This window comes from Sander lucioperca, chromosome 2 (assembly GCF_008315115.2).
Source record: "Sander lucioperca isolate FBNREF2018 chromosome 2, SLUC_FBN_1.2, whole genome shotgun sequence".
In the NCBI taxonomy this organism is placed as follows: domain Eukaryota; kingdom Metazoa; phylum Chordata; class Actinopteri; order Perciformes; family Percidae; genus Sander; species Sander lucioperca.
The window spans coordinates 10922664-10940695 of NC_050174.1; the positions used below are offsets into that span (position 1 = coordinate 10922664).

Below are 18032 nucleotides of genomic sequence, written 5' to 3' on the forward strand. Positions count from 1 at the left end.
TTTTTTGTTGAACTGCACATTGCTGCAGCTCCTCTTTTCACTGTGTGTGTTGAGCTCTCCGTTTTAGCTACAGAGTGAGGCATCTCACTTCTATTCCATCTTTGTTGGGAGTCGCACATGCATAGTAGCTAGGTGAGGAGGCATGCCACGCTAGCAGCTAGGCGAGCATTATAACGTGTTACAAAGTGATGCACGTCTGTCACGGAAGTAAAGACTGGACTACAATAGAGCTGTTTGGAGCAGTTTGTGAACCGAGTTTTCTGTTGGAGATGGTAAGTCCGTTTGAGGTGGCTTTTTCACTTTGTAAACCTATAACATGCACAATAAAGATATATAACACAATAAAGGAAACATAATATGAGCACTTTAAGTAAAATTATTTGACATGCCTTCTGTTTCAAAGTTACTGAAGTTAAACAGCAAAAATTAAAGTCTGCCAACCTTATTTCAACTGGCAGGGTTTTCTAAAGCTCAGTTATCTGACTGTCCAACAGCCAGGAGGGAGCTGCCAGAAGATCTCAGGCTACACAGTGACTCATGGGGAGGTTGATAATCAGAAACGTAGCTAGGCTCCAAACCTAGCAGTTTTGATTAAAATACTCAACTTAATTCTAAAACTGACAGGTAGCTAAGCTGTGAACAGAGAGTGACAAGTAAAAAGGGGAGAAGAAAAGAGAGAATAAGAGGAAAAGAATAAGAGAGCCAGATAAAAGAAGTGATAAGATGGAGAGAACAAAATGACAGACAGACAGACAGACAGACAGACAGACAGACGGACGGACGGTTGTTACCTCTTCAAGGACAAAAGCAGGAGACAAAAAGAGGGGCAAGAAAATAGGAGGGAAATGAGGGGATAACAGGAGGAAAGGGGATAGAGAGAAGGAGAGGACAGAGAGGGCCTGAGGCTGAGCATGATGCTCTGAGACCGTGGGGAGCCATCTAGCTAAAGGACAGACAGAGAGTCAGAGGGAGACCACAGGGAACCATATAGCTACAACGCCGTCCTTTAAATAACCTCTCTGATGCAAACACAGACAGCTAGCCACATCAATATTCAGAAATGTAAAAATGTAACCTATACATGTATGTGTTATATCATGACTGTTATGATGACTACATGACTAGAAGCAAAAAATAATAATAATTTAGGAAGCATACAAATTTGTTATATGGGTTGCATGACAAAGACACTTGTTGAGTGTCTGTGTGTGTGTGTGTGTGTGTGTGTGTGTGTGTGTGGGGGGGGAATGATATGCTTTTCGGCCATTTGACAAGCACTTTGGTTGGAGTGTAACTGTGTTTCCGAGAAAGTGTGGTCTCATTTCCTCCCAATTATACCAATAAACACTTTTCATCCAACTTGCGGCTAAACAGCTGATAGCCATGGTTAACACATTCCAGGGATTATAAAAGCCAATATACTCAAGATGTACAAGTGTCTCAAAATTTTTTGATGGGTTTTGTTTTTTGGCTTCCTTATTTTACAGGGCTAATTGATGTTGAGGTCGGTTGTGTGGGGGTTTTACATAGACACAAGATAATGGTCAAGGAAGACAAAGCTAAAAGCTTCACTAAGTGCTTCCATGGTGATAAAAACCTATAAAACAAAACCTTTCCCACTATGAAATAAAAAAACAATTAACAAAAAAAAAAAAAAGATGCGGTATGGAATCAAAATAGATTTTATTTACCTGACTTTACAAGAGAGATACTGGTACTTATAGATAATAAGGATATCTTTTTTCCTTATGCCAGAATACACAGACATCACCAAAATTACTAACATGAGATTTGGATGGGACTGAAAAATCACAACATGTTGTGACAATTACTGCATTAGTCAGCCTCTAAAATTAATCTCACCCGAATAGGACTGAAGGCTGTTCTAAATGAGCTGTCTGACTACAACGCCACAGTGTGTATGTGTTCATGACATTGCATGTATATCAGTAATTGTGTCTCTCAGTGTTCAGAACAGGCTTATGACTAAATCCATGTAGACTTTTTTGACTTGCGTGGTTTGTTTAGAGGTCAGACAAGACCTTAAGAGTATAAACAGAAATAAAGAGAAGAAGATGGTTATAAGGTGTGAGAGGAATACAGAAGGATAAGAAAAAGAGAGGGATAATGTACCTCAACTTGGTCGCGCAGATTTAAATGCCAAAGGACTGGACATGTGACCTCAATGTGGTGACCTACAATTAAAAAACGTGTCCTGGCCTAACTTTGTTGCCATTAAATACTCATTGCTGAACAACCATACCATGTACTACGTAAACCTACAATGAGAAACTCTATTGTGGTTGCTGAAAGAAGCACCACAATGTGCATTTAGTCACCTATCAGATGGAATTCCAACCAATTTCAAGGCTGAATTGAATGGAAAAGGATGTGGAAGAAAAGTGGGGATGCAAATTTATTTCTAATGTGATTGGACTGGCCTCGGTGGGGATAAATGTGATCAAAATCATTGGAGTGCATCCACTTTATGTGATTTGTATCGCGGTTGAGGCCACTCTATCCTTGCAATCAGCAAGCAGCAAGTTGAAGAGGGTATGAAGATAATTACGTTCTCCTTGTTAGCAGAAATTATTCAATTTGTTAACTTTTTTTGACAAACACACACTTGGGAAGTTTTTTTTTTTTTTTCACCTATTATTTTAACACCCCCTTCAATTTGTTTAAGAAGTTGCCTATTTCACGAAATAGGGGAAAGAGATGGGAGAAATAGCAGCATGACCAAATGCATTCTCCTTGTTCTCTTTATACCAATTTAAAACAAGTGCTTGTGACTTGAAGGGGCTGGAAGGGATGTAAAATGGTATATTCACCTCGACCATACATTCCTGTAGTGTCACTACATTTTAGGCTACCAGCATACCCTATTTGGCCATAACATTCTACCACTTCAATTTCCAACAGGATGACAAGGAGGTGGAGGTGTTTCAGATGCAATAATTATGTAAAACTTTTGTTAAAGTATAGACACAAAACAAAAAACAAAACAATGTGGCCAATCTGACAATGAGCTTTAAGCTGCTATTTAAAGGTCTCAGCAGAATCCCCCGGATCTTAAGCCCAAAGGGAGGCAGTTCCAGTGTTGTGGGCAGCTGTTTCAATTGCTCAATCACCTTTAGTTTTAATGTAGCCTGACTAACAGCCAAGAATTCATAGTTAGAAAGTCTAAAAGCAAACCGTTTCAACTACTGGTACAGAGACCAAGTAAATCACACATGTACTGTAGGCAGAGGTTTGACCATGCAGTGCTCCATATGTGATCACAAGTAGAAATCTAAATATATCATAAGGTTAGATATGAGATCTTTTATAAGACCTGGATTGAACAGAAGTTTCTGACATGACTAAATAGAATGAACACAAATACAACTATTTCTGAGGCCATCTTCATACATACACAGACATATGTCTTCATATATGCAATTGTTCCTTGTGTCCAAACTGCTACAGTTCTTTATATAGGAGTTCTGACCATGTTTTGAGTATAGACTATGGTCACAGGTGAAACATTACAAATTAAACTACAGTAAATTGGAAAATGCACTTACAACACAAAAGAAAAAGAACAGTAATGACTCCATGGCATTTTACTACTACTGAATTCTATCGGCCTATGTTTTCTTCTGAAAATCTAGTCTAAAAATGATCAAACCTTCAACACTTTGTCTGATTTATGTCCATTAGCACATTTCCTGTTGGTACAAAATGCTAAAACTGTTAAATTCTTTGTACACTTACTGCCAAAAAAGTGCTCCTAATATACATTAGTAGTAGTATACATTTATACATTCTATACATAAGTATAAAGTGGTGTACTTAATATCTTGTATGGAGCTGGATAACAAAAACTGAATATAGAAAGTGCCACAATGTAGGCTGCTCAAGCCAAATGAACACTGGATAAAACTGACACAAGTCTAAATTTAAGGAGGTCAGTCCTTGGTGTGGTTATATGGTGTCTCATATGGCTTGGACAACCTACAGTAAAGTGCCTAACTCTACCTAAATCATGACTGGATTAAAAAAAAAAAAACATGCACATAGCTGCGCACACTGACCCAGACATTAAGTATCCATGTCTTTTTCTGTCTGCTTGCTGTCTGTGGGCCTGACTGACTATAATTATGACTTTAATAACATAGTATTTATGCAAGCTGACAGAAGAGGGCAAGAGAAGCAGTTTAGGTGTAAAAAAAAGAGAGGGGGTGATGAATAATGTGTCATTTGCACATACAGATACTGTAGAGTAGCATAATGTACAATTAAAATTCTTTGACCTTTGTCACCTGTCTTTATATATTTACTCAGCTGTCAGTTGACTGTAAAGACTGGGTCACTATTATCTCCCAAGTATGCTCTGATTCAGTAGCTTTGAAAAATAAAAGATTCTGTGCATCTGGACACATATTGTACACAATATGCTGTGATGCTATAACCATCCTGTATAAACCAGAGGACATCTTGTGTTTTTTGAACAGCAGCACTCTTTGAATGCTATAGGTACTCTATCTGTCCCAAGCACCTTAAAAGGCAGTAAAGCTGACACCTCGCACAGAAAAAGTTGGGCTACCTGTCAAACCAGTTCTGTTATATGTATGCTGTTCGAAATAGATGAGAGATGTCACCTGCCTAGATGTCCTAAAAATATAGCAAAAGCCACTGAGCTGGATTTATCGCTGAGACGTTTTAAATATAGAGCATAAGAGGTTATACAAATTAGGCTAATTAAATGCTGTGAAATACTGTACTTCTACTGTATTTCATGTTGCTAACACAGGAACCCACAGACACATCAATAGTAAAACAAATATATATATATATATATATATATATATATATATATATATATATATATATATATATATATATATATATATATGAGAGGACCAGAAGCTAGTTGCACAAAGACAAGATTTAAATGTGGCTTAGATCTAACAAGTAGTCAGACTTCAGATATAATTTTGAGTATTTTGACTAGGACTATTGTCTATGTGATCTGAGTGAATTAAGCCTCTTTTAAATCTGCTCAACTCCACTCAAACCAGCAAAAAAACACTTGCCTTCCTGAATCATTTTAATTGCCGTAAGGACCTTTTGCTGCGAATATTCAAAGTTAAGTGTTGTGGCAGCAAAAGATTATGTATGTATTATTCAAATCTATTGCTGCAGTCTCTTAAATCTCTTTCTGTAGTCATTGCTCACTCCATAACTCTTCTCTTTTATCAGAGGGTGTAATGGATTGCTACTTTAGAAAGACAGCAGTTAAGTGTTGAAATAGCCCAGGGTAGGGTAGTTAACTTGAAACTTGTCGCTAAGTACCATTAGTCTATGACTTTTTGTTTTTGTGATCCAATTTAAATTTCTATTTAAAACAAACAAAACAACAAGAGAATGCTAATATATAAAAGATGCTAACATACAATATCCAAAATAAAATAAATACATTTACACATGAGGAGGATGGCATACACAAGACTAGATAGCATACTAGACGCAGTAAGCTACCATACCCCAACCCCCCACACATACTCCATACCCCCTATTCAACCCCCTACCCCCCGTTGATGACACTGAGTGCCAGAATGTATTGACCACTGTACAATCCCACATCATATGAATATATGTGAAATGACTTTTTAAGATATTGGCATAATAAATAATGTGAGGTGTAAAAGCCCTATTCAAATGTCACTACTAAATGTTAAGATTTTATCTCAAGAACTCATATCACGGAAACACTGATATGGAGGAACAGACATTTAGCAGAAAATATGAAATTCAGGAGGACAGCAAATGCAAAGAACTCTTTTGATCACCTCTCCCTCTCTTTCACACATTAACACACTTCAGTTTGTGACAGTGTATGTGAGAAACTGACAATCCTAGCTGTTAGTGTGAGGCTCAGACAACAGACAGAAACAGTGTTTGGGGAAGAGGTTACCTGGAATGAGAGAGCCAAATAAGAGATTGACAGATTATACTGGCATTTTCAATTCTATTTTGTGATAAAGCTTTTCCTAAACATTTTATATAGTTTTGTTGAGTGTGAGGATGTGTGTGTTTATGATTGCCTGTTTGCATGAGTTTGTTTTGTGTATAATGTGTGTGTGTGTGTGTGTGTGCCCATTAAACCTGTATCTTTAGGTTTTCCTGCACACATGTATCTTTTTAACCCTCTCATACTGTGGCCTTGGTGTGGAGAATGGTCTATAATCATGAATTTGCAGTAATTATAAGTATACATTATTCAGTTCTAAGTATGCAGCATGTGACACAATGATACATGCTTAACTATAAAAAGAAGTTCCTAATGTCTGCTGAAACAAAGGTGAATGTACACAAATGTCAATGAATTATGTATAAAACGCTGTCCTAGACACACTGGTGCTCTGAAAACACCTCTGGCAAACGCTCTAGTGAGAGATTTTTACTCCAGTCTTCTAAAATACAGTAAAACACTTTAACTGGGACAAAATCTGGTAAAACTCATGTCATATGCATTGGGTCTAAATTAAACTGGGGCGCACTGTGACACTGCAGCCTCTCAGGTGGCTACCGTAGATTATTTTTACACCCACAGAGTCGTTTTCTGGAGTGTCAGGACACATACTCGCCCCTCCCTCAAACCCTCTTTTTCTTCCTTCCTTCCCACTCCTCTTTCTCTACCACCCTCCTCCTCCTCAAACCCTTCCCTTGTTTTTCCTCTCTCCCCTCTATCTACTGCGCTCCTGTATTCATTTTATCCTCTTTTACTGAGTTATCCAACTTAATGTCTTCTAACGGAATGCATTTCCTTTGTATACACTTCAACTACAGCTTCCACATTTCCCCTAAAGCCTTTCTTCCTCATCCCCTCGCTTCTCAATCTATTTTATAGTCAAGTAGAACAAAGTCCTATTCTCAGCATTGCAACTATTTTCTCATATTGTCCTCATACAATATGCTCTCTCCATCTTTATGTTGTTTCTTTTCCATGCCTCCAGCTCTGTCAAAGGGTTAGTCTTTGCCTCCCACCTTCTTTTATATATATGCACTCACACTTCCTCCACCATTTTCGATCTCCTGCTTAACCCCAATTCCTAAAGCTCTTGCTGTTTCCCCGTGCTCTTTATATCAATCTCTATGCCGCTGCCACTCCTTCCTTTTCTTTCCTTTTGAAAAGCTACAGTCCCCTCCCAGTTAGGTGAGGAGAGGTTCATGATATTTAAGATGAATGCTCCATCGCTAATCAAAAAAAAAGAATACTATGACGAGAATTTTGGCCAGTTTTTCTTAACACTTGAATGCCAGCTGGTGCTTGTTCTTCAATAAAGGTTTTCCAAAAAAAATCTGGTGTATAGCTTCCTTAATCTTTAACAATAAAATGAAAAGTCTTTAAAAAAAATTCTTCCACCCAACCAAGTTTCCTTAAATATCTTGTAATATGTTGAAACATTACGTCCATACAAAATACGGCCGAAACCTCCGGTTATAGCTAAGTAAGTTAAACTTGTTCTTAGAATATCTTTATCACAGACATTATATACGTTCCCAAAGTAAAAAATTAACCTCCATACTCATTTCTAATCAGTTTGTATCACTGCAATACCTTTAACACAAAGATTCCCAAACTTCAAAACCTACTATAGAGTTGTGATGGATCTGTACATGTTTGGCAATACTGTAAGCCTTATCCACAGAAAGAGAATTTTCAACCTTTAGATCCATCTGTATGACTGGATAATTGCATATTTCTGTTTCATTTTTGAATTATTTTTTGGTTACAAATCAAGTCTTTTTGGACAGTTTATTCAGACATTTGCCCTAATTTTCTTCTAACCTCTCCTGATCAAATTTTCTAGTTGCCCACCTTCCCTGTCTGTCCATCCGTACATTCCTTCATGAGGGAGTTTAAGCCAGAGCTGCTGTCTTCATGCTTGTCCCACCATAGATTTTTTCTTATCATCCAGCTGCCACTGATACTCCAATTTAGGTCAATAAAGATGGCATGCATTCACACAAACAAACATCCACTCTCACTCACACAAACACAAAATAATTTAAACAAACTAAGACAAGTGACCAATTGTACCAACACAAAATACTGTATGTAGCCCTATGTAAAAACACACAGTGTTACTCAGATATAAGTGAATGCACACACTCACACACATACACTAGTACTCTCAATAAACAGCCATGCTCAATATTTGTTGGCACTGTGTCAGAGTTTGTGGTTGCGATTTACTGGAATACATTGTAAGATTTACTATTCTGTACCTCCATGTATGTGAAGGAAGGGGGGGGATTTAAAAAAGAACCACAAAGTTGAGAAGTCTCGTCTCTTCTGCTCCTCTCTCCTGTCACGGTCTAACAAGAACTCTGCTGCCACCCAACTAAATCCCAGAGAAAAGCTTGACAAAAGCCCTCCCTTGGTAAACCTAAACCTTGCGCGCACACACGCAAGCACACACTTGAGCACTCACACACACTCCCTGCAGCGATTAATAAATCTCATCTAGATCGCACAGCTCTGATGGACTAGGTTGACAGAGGGGGTCTAGGGCCTGTCAAGGCAAGCAAAGCACTTTGCCCCTCTCTCATTCAATTTATCGCCCCTTCTCTTTTCGCAACTCTCTTCTTCATGTTTATCTCTCGCTCTCCCTCCCTGCCTTGCTCCTCTTTCTTTCTATTTGATCTCTTCATGATTCATTAGAAGCTAGTGTGGAAAAAAGGCTGTTAATTGTTCTGATAAGGGTAAAACTGAAGGAGACACATGGATCAAAGGAGGATTCAGTTTTATATTTTTGATCACAGGCAGACTGCTGTGTTCTTTTAATTGAACCAGCTGGCTCCATGTAGTTGAGAGTTGTGTGAGTAAATGTTGCACAGTGTATAGTTTAATTTGTAGCTATCCTAAAACACAACAACAAAGCTCCACAAAAATGTATAAAATGATTGCATGAACCGTATTTTACTGTATTTTGCTGTAACATTTCAACTGCAGGTTTTCATTAATCTTTTGACTCACACTACACGTTGTAATCGGCACTTCTGCAGAACCCGCAACTTTTATGCTCACACTGTACAGATCAATCAACCGACCACAACATGGCTGCTCACACTGAACCCAAGCACAGAACCTGTGCTTAGTTTTGTTCATTGGCAATTCCAATTGTAAGATTATTCAAACAAGAAAACAGCATCCTCAACAGTGTTGACAAAGAGAGAGAAAGGCTGCGTTCCTTGTGCTTTGTCCTTGTCTACTAAGAAGAAAAAGACAAATATGGAGTCGCAAATGGAAGATGAAAACAATATGGTCTTTGTTCTGCAGCAAAGTTCTTTCTTCTTTCTTTAGTTTTATAATACTGCAGTCTCCAGGCTACCGTTTTAGCCACAACATGCACAATACCACTCCAGTACCATTAAAACAGCTGACCAGGCAATTAATCAGACAACAACCAATTTGGCATACAAATTTGGCCCAGATCTTAAATTAGTCTGGGGCAACCAATTCGAGGCAAAAATTGGGCTTAATCCGTACGTCTGCCAGCTTTATAATTTTTAATACATTTAAATATTCTCTTACTTAAAAGACACTAAGGTAAAGTTTGAGTGTTGCTTAGACTCAAACTTTTTAACAGATGTCAATTATATTTGGTCTAAAGTTGGCTCAAGCCTCTCACTAAACACTTAGGAAACAGCTCTCCTTTTCTCTTAAAAGACAAACATACAAATTCAGTATTGTTCATATGCATACAGCAATATAAGATGGTCTGCTTTAGATTACCTTAAATGGAAGGGACTTTTCACTGCAGGGACTAATGGGTAGAGACTGGAGGCTGCTGGCAGGACTTGTCTCTGTGCTCTGCAATAGACAAAAACATAAAAATAACATCAAGATAAGGTTTGTGATATACATTGTAAGTGCTGCTGATAAGCTAGGTATGTGCACGAAATGTTTTTTACAGCAGGATCCGTCACAGTTTATACAGTTTGTAACAAAATGAAGGCATCTGCAAGTATTTTCACTTTTAATTGCTGCAATTTAATTTTGTTGTTAAGCAATATTGGCAAACACATTACACATAGACGGCTGGATACTCATTCGATAAGAAATTAGAGGGGTTAATACACTAGTTTTATCAAGATAGGTGCTTATTTAAACTGCATCATCCAAAACCTAAGTGTAGTAGTCATTTTCTACAGAATATCTGCAGGACAATATTACATCTAGTCGCTTGATCTAGATTTGACGCACCTTTGGTTCATAAAGATGTAGGACAATTGGTTTTTAGATAACTTTTTTAACCTGGTTTCTTACATAATCTCTGTGTTTTTAACGCCAGCTGTGATCAGACACATTTTGGCTCTGCTCCTCGACACAGGTGTCTAGTAGGCAGAGAGCGGGGGCAGCTAGAGGTTTACAAACAGACACACACACACACACACACACACACACACACACACACACACACACACATGGTGCATACATTCATGTGACAAAGGGTGCACGTGCTGTCACATGCAGACACAAACGTGGACACACTTACACTCCTTAAAGAGAGCAGATGCTGGTCTAAATGTCACCTGTGAGGGCTTATGATCGGACGGATGGTGAAGCTGGAGAGGATAAAGTCATGTCTTCAGGCAAGACTGCTGATATTGATGTAATGCTGCATGGTAAGGACATGACAGCACACACGAGGATGATATGACAAGATACGTGACAAAGATGTGACAAGGAACAGGGAAATGTAAAGTGAAACCACCCACTTAGTTTGCTGATAAAGTCTATTTCTTGCAATATCCTGCCCTCTTGCAGATTTATATGCAAGCCAATTTGTCTGTTGTTTAAGAGAGATGACAATACAATACACTCTAAAAAGGAGCTTTTATGCTAAAACTCTGATTTTGTTTGCACATATTTTTGGCCTAGTTTCAGGTTATGAAGGTAGCTCTGAGAAAGATCTAAGCACAAATCTTTGCACAGCAAAAACTTGATGGTATATGGGTTTGGCTGACCTTTTAAAGAAGCATACCTCCCTATTAGAATTATAGGTGTGCTATGGCGTCAGGCCCTCAATGTGTCATCGGTGATCAATGCCTTTACACATGTGGAGAGACAGGCGCATACTCAAACTCTCCGTCTCTCTCTCTCTGTCTCTCTCTGTCTCTCTGTCTCTCTGTCTCTCTCTCTCTCTCTCTCTCTCTCTCTCTCTCTCTCTCTCTCTCTCTCTAACATATACACATTGTCTTTAAGGTCACCCCTGTCCCACAGGCTTTAACACACAACTGTCCCCACAATTAGATGTGGTTCAGTAAGAAGCCTTTTAGATTTGAGAAGGTGAAACGCTGCCTAGGAGCTCTGGATTTAATGACTTGCACAACCCAGAAGCTAAATGTTTAAAGATGATGAATGGCCTAAGAAAGGAAAGCAGGTTTTGTAGTTTGATACACCCCTTTAATCCCATTCACACATCAGTTAAATCAAGAAATGAAAACCTTCAAATAACTCAAGGTGTATTAACTCTCGCTCATTGACATTTGGCTTTTTATCGGAAGGCAGCACACACTTAACAACATAGTGTCATGCAATGTAGTGGCAAACAGTGTGGGTGATTTGAATTTAAAATACTAACTCTGCTCGAGTATTGCTAAAGTTTCTTCTTATTTATTAATAGTATATTATTATATTTGTGGGAAACCTAAAAGTTAAACAGAGTGACAATGTCACTTCTTGGGTATCATGTAAATGTCAACTTTGCAATTTCTTTTATTTTATTAGGTTGTTCAATGATATTTTAAAACAGTCTTTGCTACAGTAGTGACTGGTATAGAGAAGAGATGGAGAAAAATCTAGGAGATAGTGATATAAATATTGGACTGTTGGACTTCATAGCTCTTAGTTTACAATGCATGAGTCATTGTTGTAATTCGTGCCTCTTTGAAAGCATTTCCCAAAATTTTCAGCTGTTTTGAGGATGTCTGGAATGGAACTCAGCAATGTTATGTGTGACATAAAGCTGACCAGTGTTTTGACGGGCATTAGAGCGAAGGGACAATAAGTGAAGGCTAACAAAAGAAAAGAACAGAAGATTGGGCTCAATACCAGAAGGTCAAGCAAATAAAATGCAAAGCATACAGACATGCCATGTCACCCTCTCCTTGCCGAAGAATGGATTACATCCGTTGATGGAGGGTAACACAATTTGCAAGTTAATGATACAACAGAGCAAGCAAAGAGGGCAAAGTATCCCCTCTTTCATATTCATGTTCTGCTGCTGTGTACCCTCTCGCTCTCTCTTTCTCTCACACTCCCTTTGGTCTCTCCATCACCACTCTAGCTTATGTCTCTCTCCACTAATTATTATCTTATCATTTTCATGTCTGATTTCTCTCTTACAGTGGTCCTGGGAGGAAAAAACAGAGAGATGAAAAGTGAAGAGAAAGGGAAAAAGTCATACATATGCCTCTGTAGACTGTAATTCACAGAGAGGTCCTCACAGCTAGCTTTGATCTTAGTTTAGAGGGACTAATGGTGGGGTATTAGGGAAGGTCTGGTCACCCTTTTATATGTATTTTTGTGTATTTGTGAGTGTGTCTATTTAATATTGCTGCATTTGGTAAGGGTCAGTCACCCATGTAGATTACAAGAAAACAGCATCCAGACATTGCTAATGGATGTTCTTTCAGCTCAACTTCCACAGCATATGGTACTACTATCATCCCTCTTTGGTATGTAAATATATCATACACTTTCAAAACATTGTGATAAAGGGTATTAGTGAATATGTGAGCACTCTCATTCCAAAAAGAAGAAAAAAAAATGTAAAAACACAATACATTAAGAACCACCAAACATTAACTTCCAAATAACTAGTTCTATTGAAGCTGTGCTTACACAACTTTGAAAAACTTGCCACACTCCACAAGAGTGTAATTATCATTCCGTAATTATCATTCCGGCCTGGTGTAAACTCTAACTTAAACTGGAATTTACAATCAGCAGTTGATTGTATGTTTTATCATTATGACTGAGAATCAGCCCCAAGTCAAGCTCTCTGCAAATTGCAATTACCCTAAATAAAACATGTAAATCACATTTAGAACAATGTTATGTTCTTCAAGAAAATCTCAATCAATTCTAAAATGTAAATGTTCTATTTATTATATTATATTTATTTTCTTTTGTACAGTAGTCCCACAGTTAAAACATCGCATGACTGCACAGGGCCATCAATTTGGTTCCCTGGCTTTTACAGTGAAACCTTGTGCAGCTATTGCAACGTGTCAGTGCTTTACAAAGTGGCCATTACAGCCAATCATGTCTATAATGGGGGGGGATGTAATTTCACTGGTTTCCCCGACATTCAGACTGAGAGGGCCTCATAGCCTGAAGTAAAACTTTAGTTTTAAAGCAGGCTAAAGGATTTAAAGAGAAGAGTTATAGTTATAGTTATACTCTGAAACAGAAGGATTAATGTGTGGAGTGTGAGTGTATGTGTGCATTTTTTAAGAATATGATGGCAAACGCTCAAATGTAGAATCTGATTAAATTAACAAAACAAAGTGATTACAGAGACCTTTTAAAGGCGGAAAAGCATCCAATTTAAAAAGATTTCATGGAGCTGAACTAGAGCTGATTAAAACAGGGAGTGAAGAAATTTGTCAGTGGAGCACTGCACTGTTTTGGTTCGAAATGCCAATTGCATCATACTCTTTGCTAACCCCTTACCGTCACTGGTTTAAAACAATTTAATACATTTATAACTTGGTCAGAGAAGCGTCTGTCTGGAATAACAATGAATTTGGGCATCTAGTTGTGTTATTCTTGCACTTTGTGACAGTCAATGTGTTAATCTGCGTATAAACTCATGTTAAGAAGAGTCTATATGCTTTTGTCTGTGTGTGCATGTGTATATCCTACCTCCTGCAGTGTTCGTCTCAGTCTTAAAAGCAGGGTTTTGACAGCAGTGCAGTCCTGCTGCATCAGTCGAAATGGAAGGGTCTCCAGCCCTGGAGGTAAATGCTCATCTTCCCTCCCCAAACCCAGCACCGAGCTCCAGTCAGCAGGCAGCAGGCTGGTCGGACGGCTGGGCTCCCTGGAGAAGAAGTCGATTGAAGGGAAGGGAGAGAAATAAAGAGATGAAATGTTATTATGAGTCAGTATGAAAACTTGATCATTGACCTGACTTCACTGCTCTCCACAGGCAACCAGTGGAATCTCATCCTTGCCTTTGGTTGTTACTGATGGTGTAGATGATACATCACATTACGTGTCAGCCAAAGTGACTTACAACTGCTATATATGTCAGAGGTTGCACACCTCTGGAGCAACTAGGGGTTAATTGTCTTGGTCACAGACACATTGTTAACGTATCGCAGTGGGAATCGAACCCAGGTCTCCCACACCAAAGGTATGTGTTATATCCACTGCGCCACCACCTCCCTACATACATTACACAGCAATGTCAAGATATCAGCTGCTTCTGAATATCCCAATAGTTCCTAGAATCCTGTGTCCTATCATGTGTGGCTAAAAAAACAAACTTGTCTGCAATCGGAACATGTGTGACAATTAGATACAACACTTTAAACTATACCTTCTACAAAGCAATTATAAAGATCTGTATGCATCATTCTAAGAGCAGTGATGATACACACGTTTTTCACAGTTTTATTAAGGCCACTATGTGAAGATTTATGGAAATTCAACTCAAGGTGGCTTTAAATAATACATAGTGAAAAGACAAGAGAAATGAGAGAGAAAGAGAAATAGAAATTTAGAAGAGAGATTTCTACAGCGCGAGGAAGAAAGACGGGGAAACAAAGGTCTGATGGAGACTAAGACCTGCAACAGCTGCTCCACAGGACTTCCTAAGGACTCGATTTTAATGAGCCATCAGTTCTATAATAAACCCCCACACAAACAGACAAAATAAAAGCCCATACAAATGCCTGCATGTGCAAACACACGTACACACTAATGCATTCAGAGATCAAAGAAGCCAAAGTACACCAGTCCAGCTTCTAATCCTGCGACTCACCATCATTATCAACTCAAAAGGATATTTCATTGTCAAGAGCTTTGATTCATTATAGCCCATCACAGCTGTGTGATCCTGTCTGGTTGTACATAGTTTTCGAGGATTCTTAATGTAGTGTTTTGTGTTACTGCATGTCGGCAATTATTCTTCTGCAGAAACAACCCTGTGATTGTGTTTGTGTGCGCAGCTGATTGTGTTGTGAGACATCAGCTCTCTCATCAAAAAGGCACAACAGAGGATGTACTTCCTGCAGCAGCTGAAGAACTTCAACCTGCCAAAGATAATGATGGTGCACTTCTACTCTGCCATCATCGAGTCCATCCTCACCTCCTCCATCACCATCTGGTACGCTGCTGCCACTGCCAAGGACAAGGGCAGACTGCAGTGTATCATTCGCTCTGCTGAGAAGGTGACTGGCTGCAATCTCCCGTCCCTCCAGGTCCTGTACACCTCCAGGACCCTGAAGCGGGCAGGAAAGATCATGGCCGATACCTCCCACCGCGGAGACAAACTTTTAATAACACTACTCTCTGGCAGGAGGCTGTGTTCCATTAGGACCAAAACCTCACGCCACAAGAACAGTTTCTTCAGGCCCCAACAACAAGGCCCGGGACCACGACTGACAGACTCTGACTAACCCGACCCCACCCACCAGTCACTCCACGTTACATTAACACACATCATCCTGATCGCAGTCCGGGTTGGGTTATGGCGGGTAGGGATTAGGGCCTCTCGTTTGTTAGTTTTTTGTTTTTATTTAGTTATTTATCTTTATTTCCCTTCCTTATCTTTGTTTGTATACTGTAAAAAAGAAGCACTGTAATGACAATTTTGTAACTTGATTTTTGAAATGAAGCTTAAAAATAAAAATAATTGAAACATTAACACACATCCTGGACTATTATCTCTGACCATTGCACATATTATATATACTGTGAACTTTTGCACATCCCCTGATCAACGTTTTTGGCACACCCTGCACAAACGGTACAGCTTTCTTTCCCTTTCTAAATCTGTTATATTGCACATATTTGTTATAGTATCTTTTTACATACTTTGTATCATAATATATCTATTCTGCATTTATGTTCTTGACTCTTAACAGTACTTTACTTTATTGTTCATTCCATTTTTAATATGTTTATTGTTTACTGTATGCACCTAATACACCAGGGCAAATTCATTGCAAGTGTAATCTTGCTTGGTAATACATCTGATTCTGAGTCTATACAAGGCACTGTTTTAATTAACTGCCCCATTAAAAAAAATTAAAAATAAAAATAAAGCAGTAAACAGGTGTCTGCATTATGTCTTTGGTCCCTGGTTCCTGGTTACTCAATGTCACAGCATTCCTCATCTGTCTTTGCCTTCCAGCCAACACTAAAACTCAATTGAAGCACCACAACTAAAAACACTGACCTTATCTATAAAAACAGTATCTTTATAGTCATCCATTGCTCAGAGCTCACTTTACTTATTCTGTCAGTTTTAAAGTTTAACCACAAGCATATTTTTAATTGTTTACGATGTAAGACTACTTTATTCCTTTCCACCAGACATGAAAACAGTCTTAAGGCATAGATCAAGCTCTCCTTCTGTTTTCTAGTTTCAACAGTTTCAAAAGCATTATGTGAGCAGTGTTTTCATTTGGTCTGTTACATCTTCGCCTGGCCACTCATACATACAAAATACCAAATACATTAGGAAAATGAATGCAACAGCTTACTTTATGATAGTGAGTGCATTATGAATGTAATTGCATGGCTGTTGTTGTGGAGTATAATTTAGATTTTTACTACAAAATTTGATGATTATGGGGTAGTAAAAGATGCATTCTGAAAAGCCATTTTCATTTTCTACATTTTCATTTTAGGATTAACATTTAACCTTGGTTAGTAGTTGTCCATGGGCACATTTAGCACTCTTTTTACACAGTAATAATTATACACAAATACTAAGTCCAAGATGTAGAATTATGCTAAAACCTTTCAAAGTCTGGTCTGGCTATGTTCATGGGTACAAGTAGTGTAAAGAAACGGGTTACTTAGCATGAACATATGTCTGGTTGGCAGGTATGAAGATAGTGGTAAGAGTACAATAAAATTCAAAAGCATCAATAAGCAAATAATCTATGGTATTTGACTTGACTAAGTAAAAATAACCACAACACTGAGTTCTGTAAATGCTGAAAAATTACCTTTAGAATGTGTCCTTTTTTCCCATTGACAAATTATTTAAAAAGCAATTACAGTCAGGTTTTCTATCAATATGTGCAGATGACCCTTACTTGGCCCAAAGAGATTTTCCAAATATCAAAACTAAGTACATAATAAAAGCATGTTGAATGTTTAGCTCCAAGGACAATGTGTTCTGAAAGTGTAAAACTGTTAACAATGAATAGATTGTTTCTTTCTCACAAGCGCAAAACAATTAATCTGATTTAACTTAACTATAGTAATAGAGTAATACTGTAAATGCAATGTAAAAGTAATGTGTGCTTATACCATGGCTATGGACAGTTTTCCCATTTCAGGTAGTAAAAGAAAGCTGCCATCAAAAAACAGGGGAAAAAAACAACTAAAATTAACCAACAGATTAATCAAATGTGTTTAAATAAACTAAGGTGCTGCATTTGTCTGCCAAGATGTGATATTTTGACAGAAGTGCATAAAGGGGGAGTGTGTATCTCACCTTCTTTATGACATTTTCAAAAGGTGAGCTGGGATATACCAATCTCCTTTCTAAAAACCACAAAGACAACCAGGGAGTTCACAGTCTGCATATCAAGAAAAGGAGGAGAGAAGAGAGGATGGCAGTAAGGAGAGGCAGGCATAGACGCAGAAGCGAGTAGCTCTTTATCATCAAGAGACAGTGTTCACTCTTGACTGATAGCCATTTAGAGAGGAGGTGAGAGGAAATTAGATGCCTTTAGTGCCATTTTCACAGAAAAATTACCAAGTAAACAGTGGCGGGGAGCATTAAGTC

The 18032-nt window shown here is 38.3% G+C and overlaps 1 protein-coding gene across 6 annotated transcripts in view; it reads right to left on the reverse strand.

The window, feature by feature from the left end:
* Nucleotides 1–18032, reverse strand: part of ccser1 (coiled-coil serine-rich protein 1) — a 128714-nt gene that overhangs the window by 72634 nt on the left and 38048 nt on the right. For all 6 annotated transcript variants that reach the window (XM_031308946.2, XM_031308945.2, XM_035992137.1 and 3 more), the window contains exons 7-8: nucleotides 13928–14102; nucleotides 9788–9865 (exon numbers count right to left, since the gene is read on the reverse strand). In XM_031308946.2, coding sequence (XP_031164806.1) covers nucleotides 9788–9865; nucleotides 13928–14102 — 253 coding nt within the window. The remainder of the gene's footprint in view (nucleotides 1–9787; nucleotides 9866–13927; nucleotides 14103–18032) is intronic.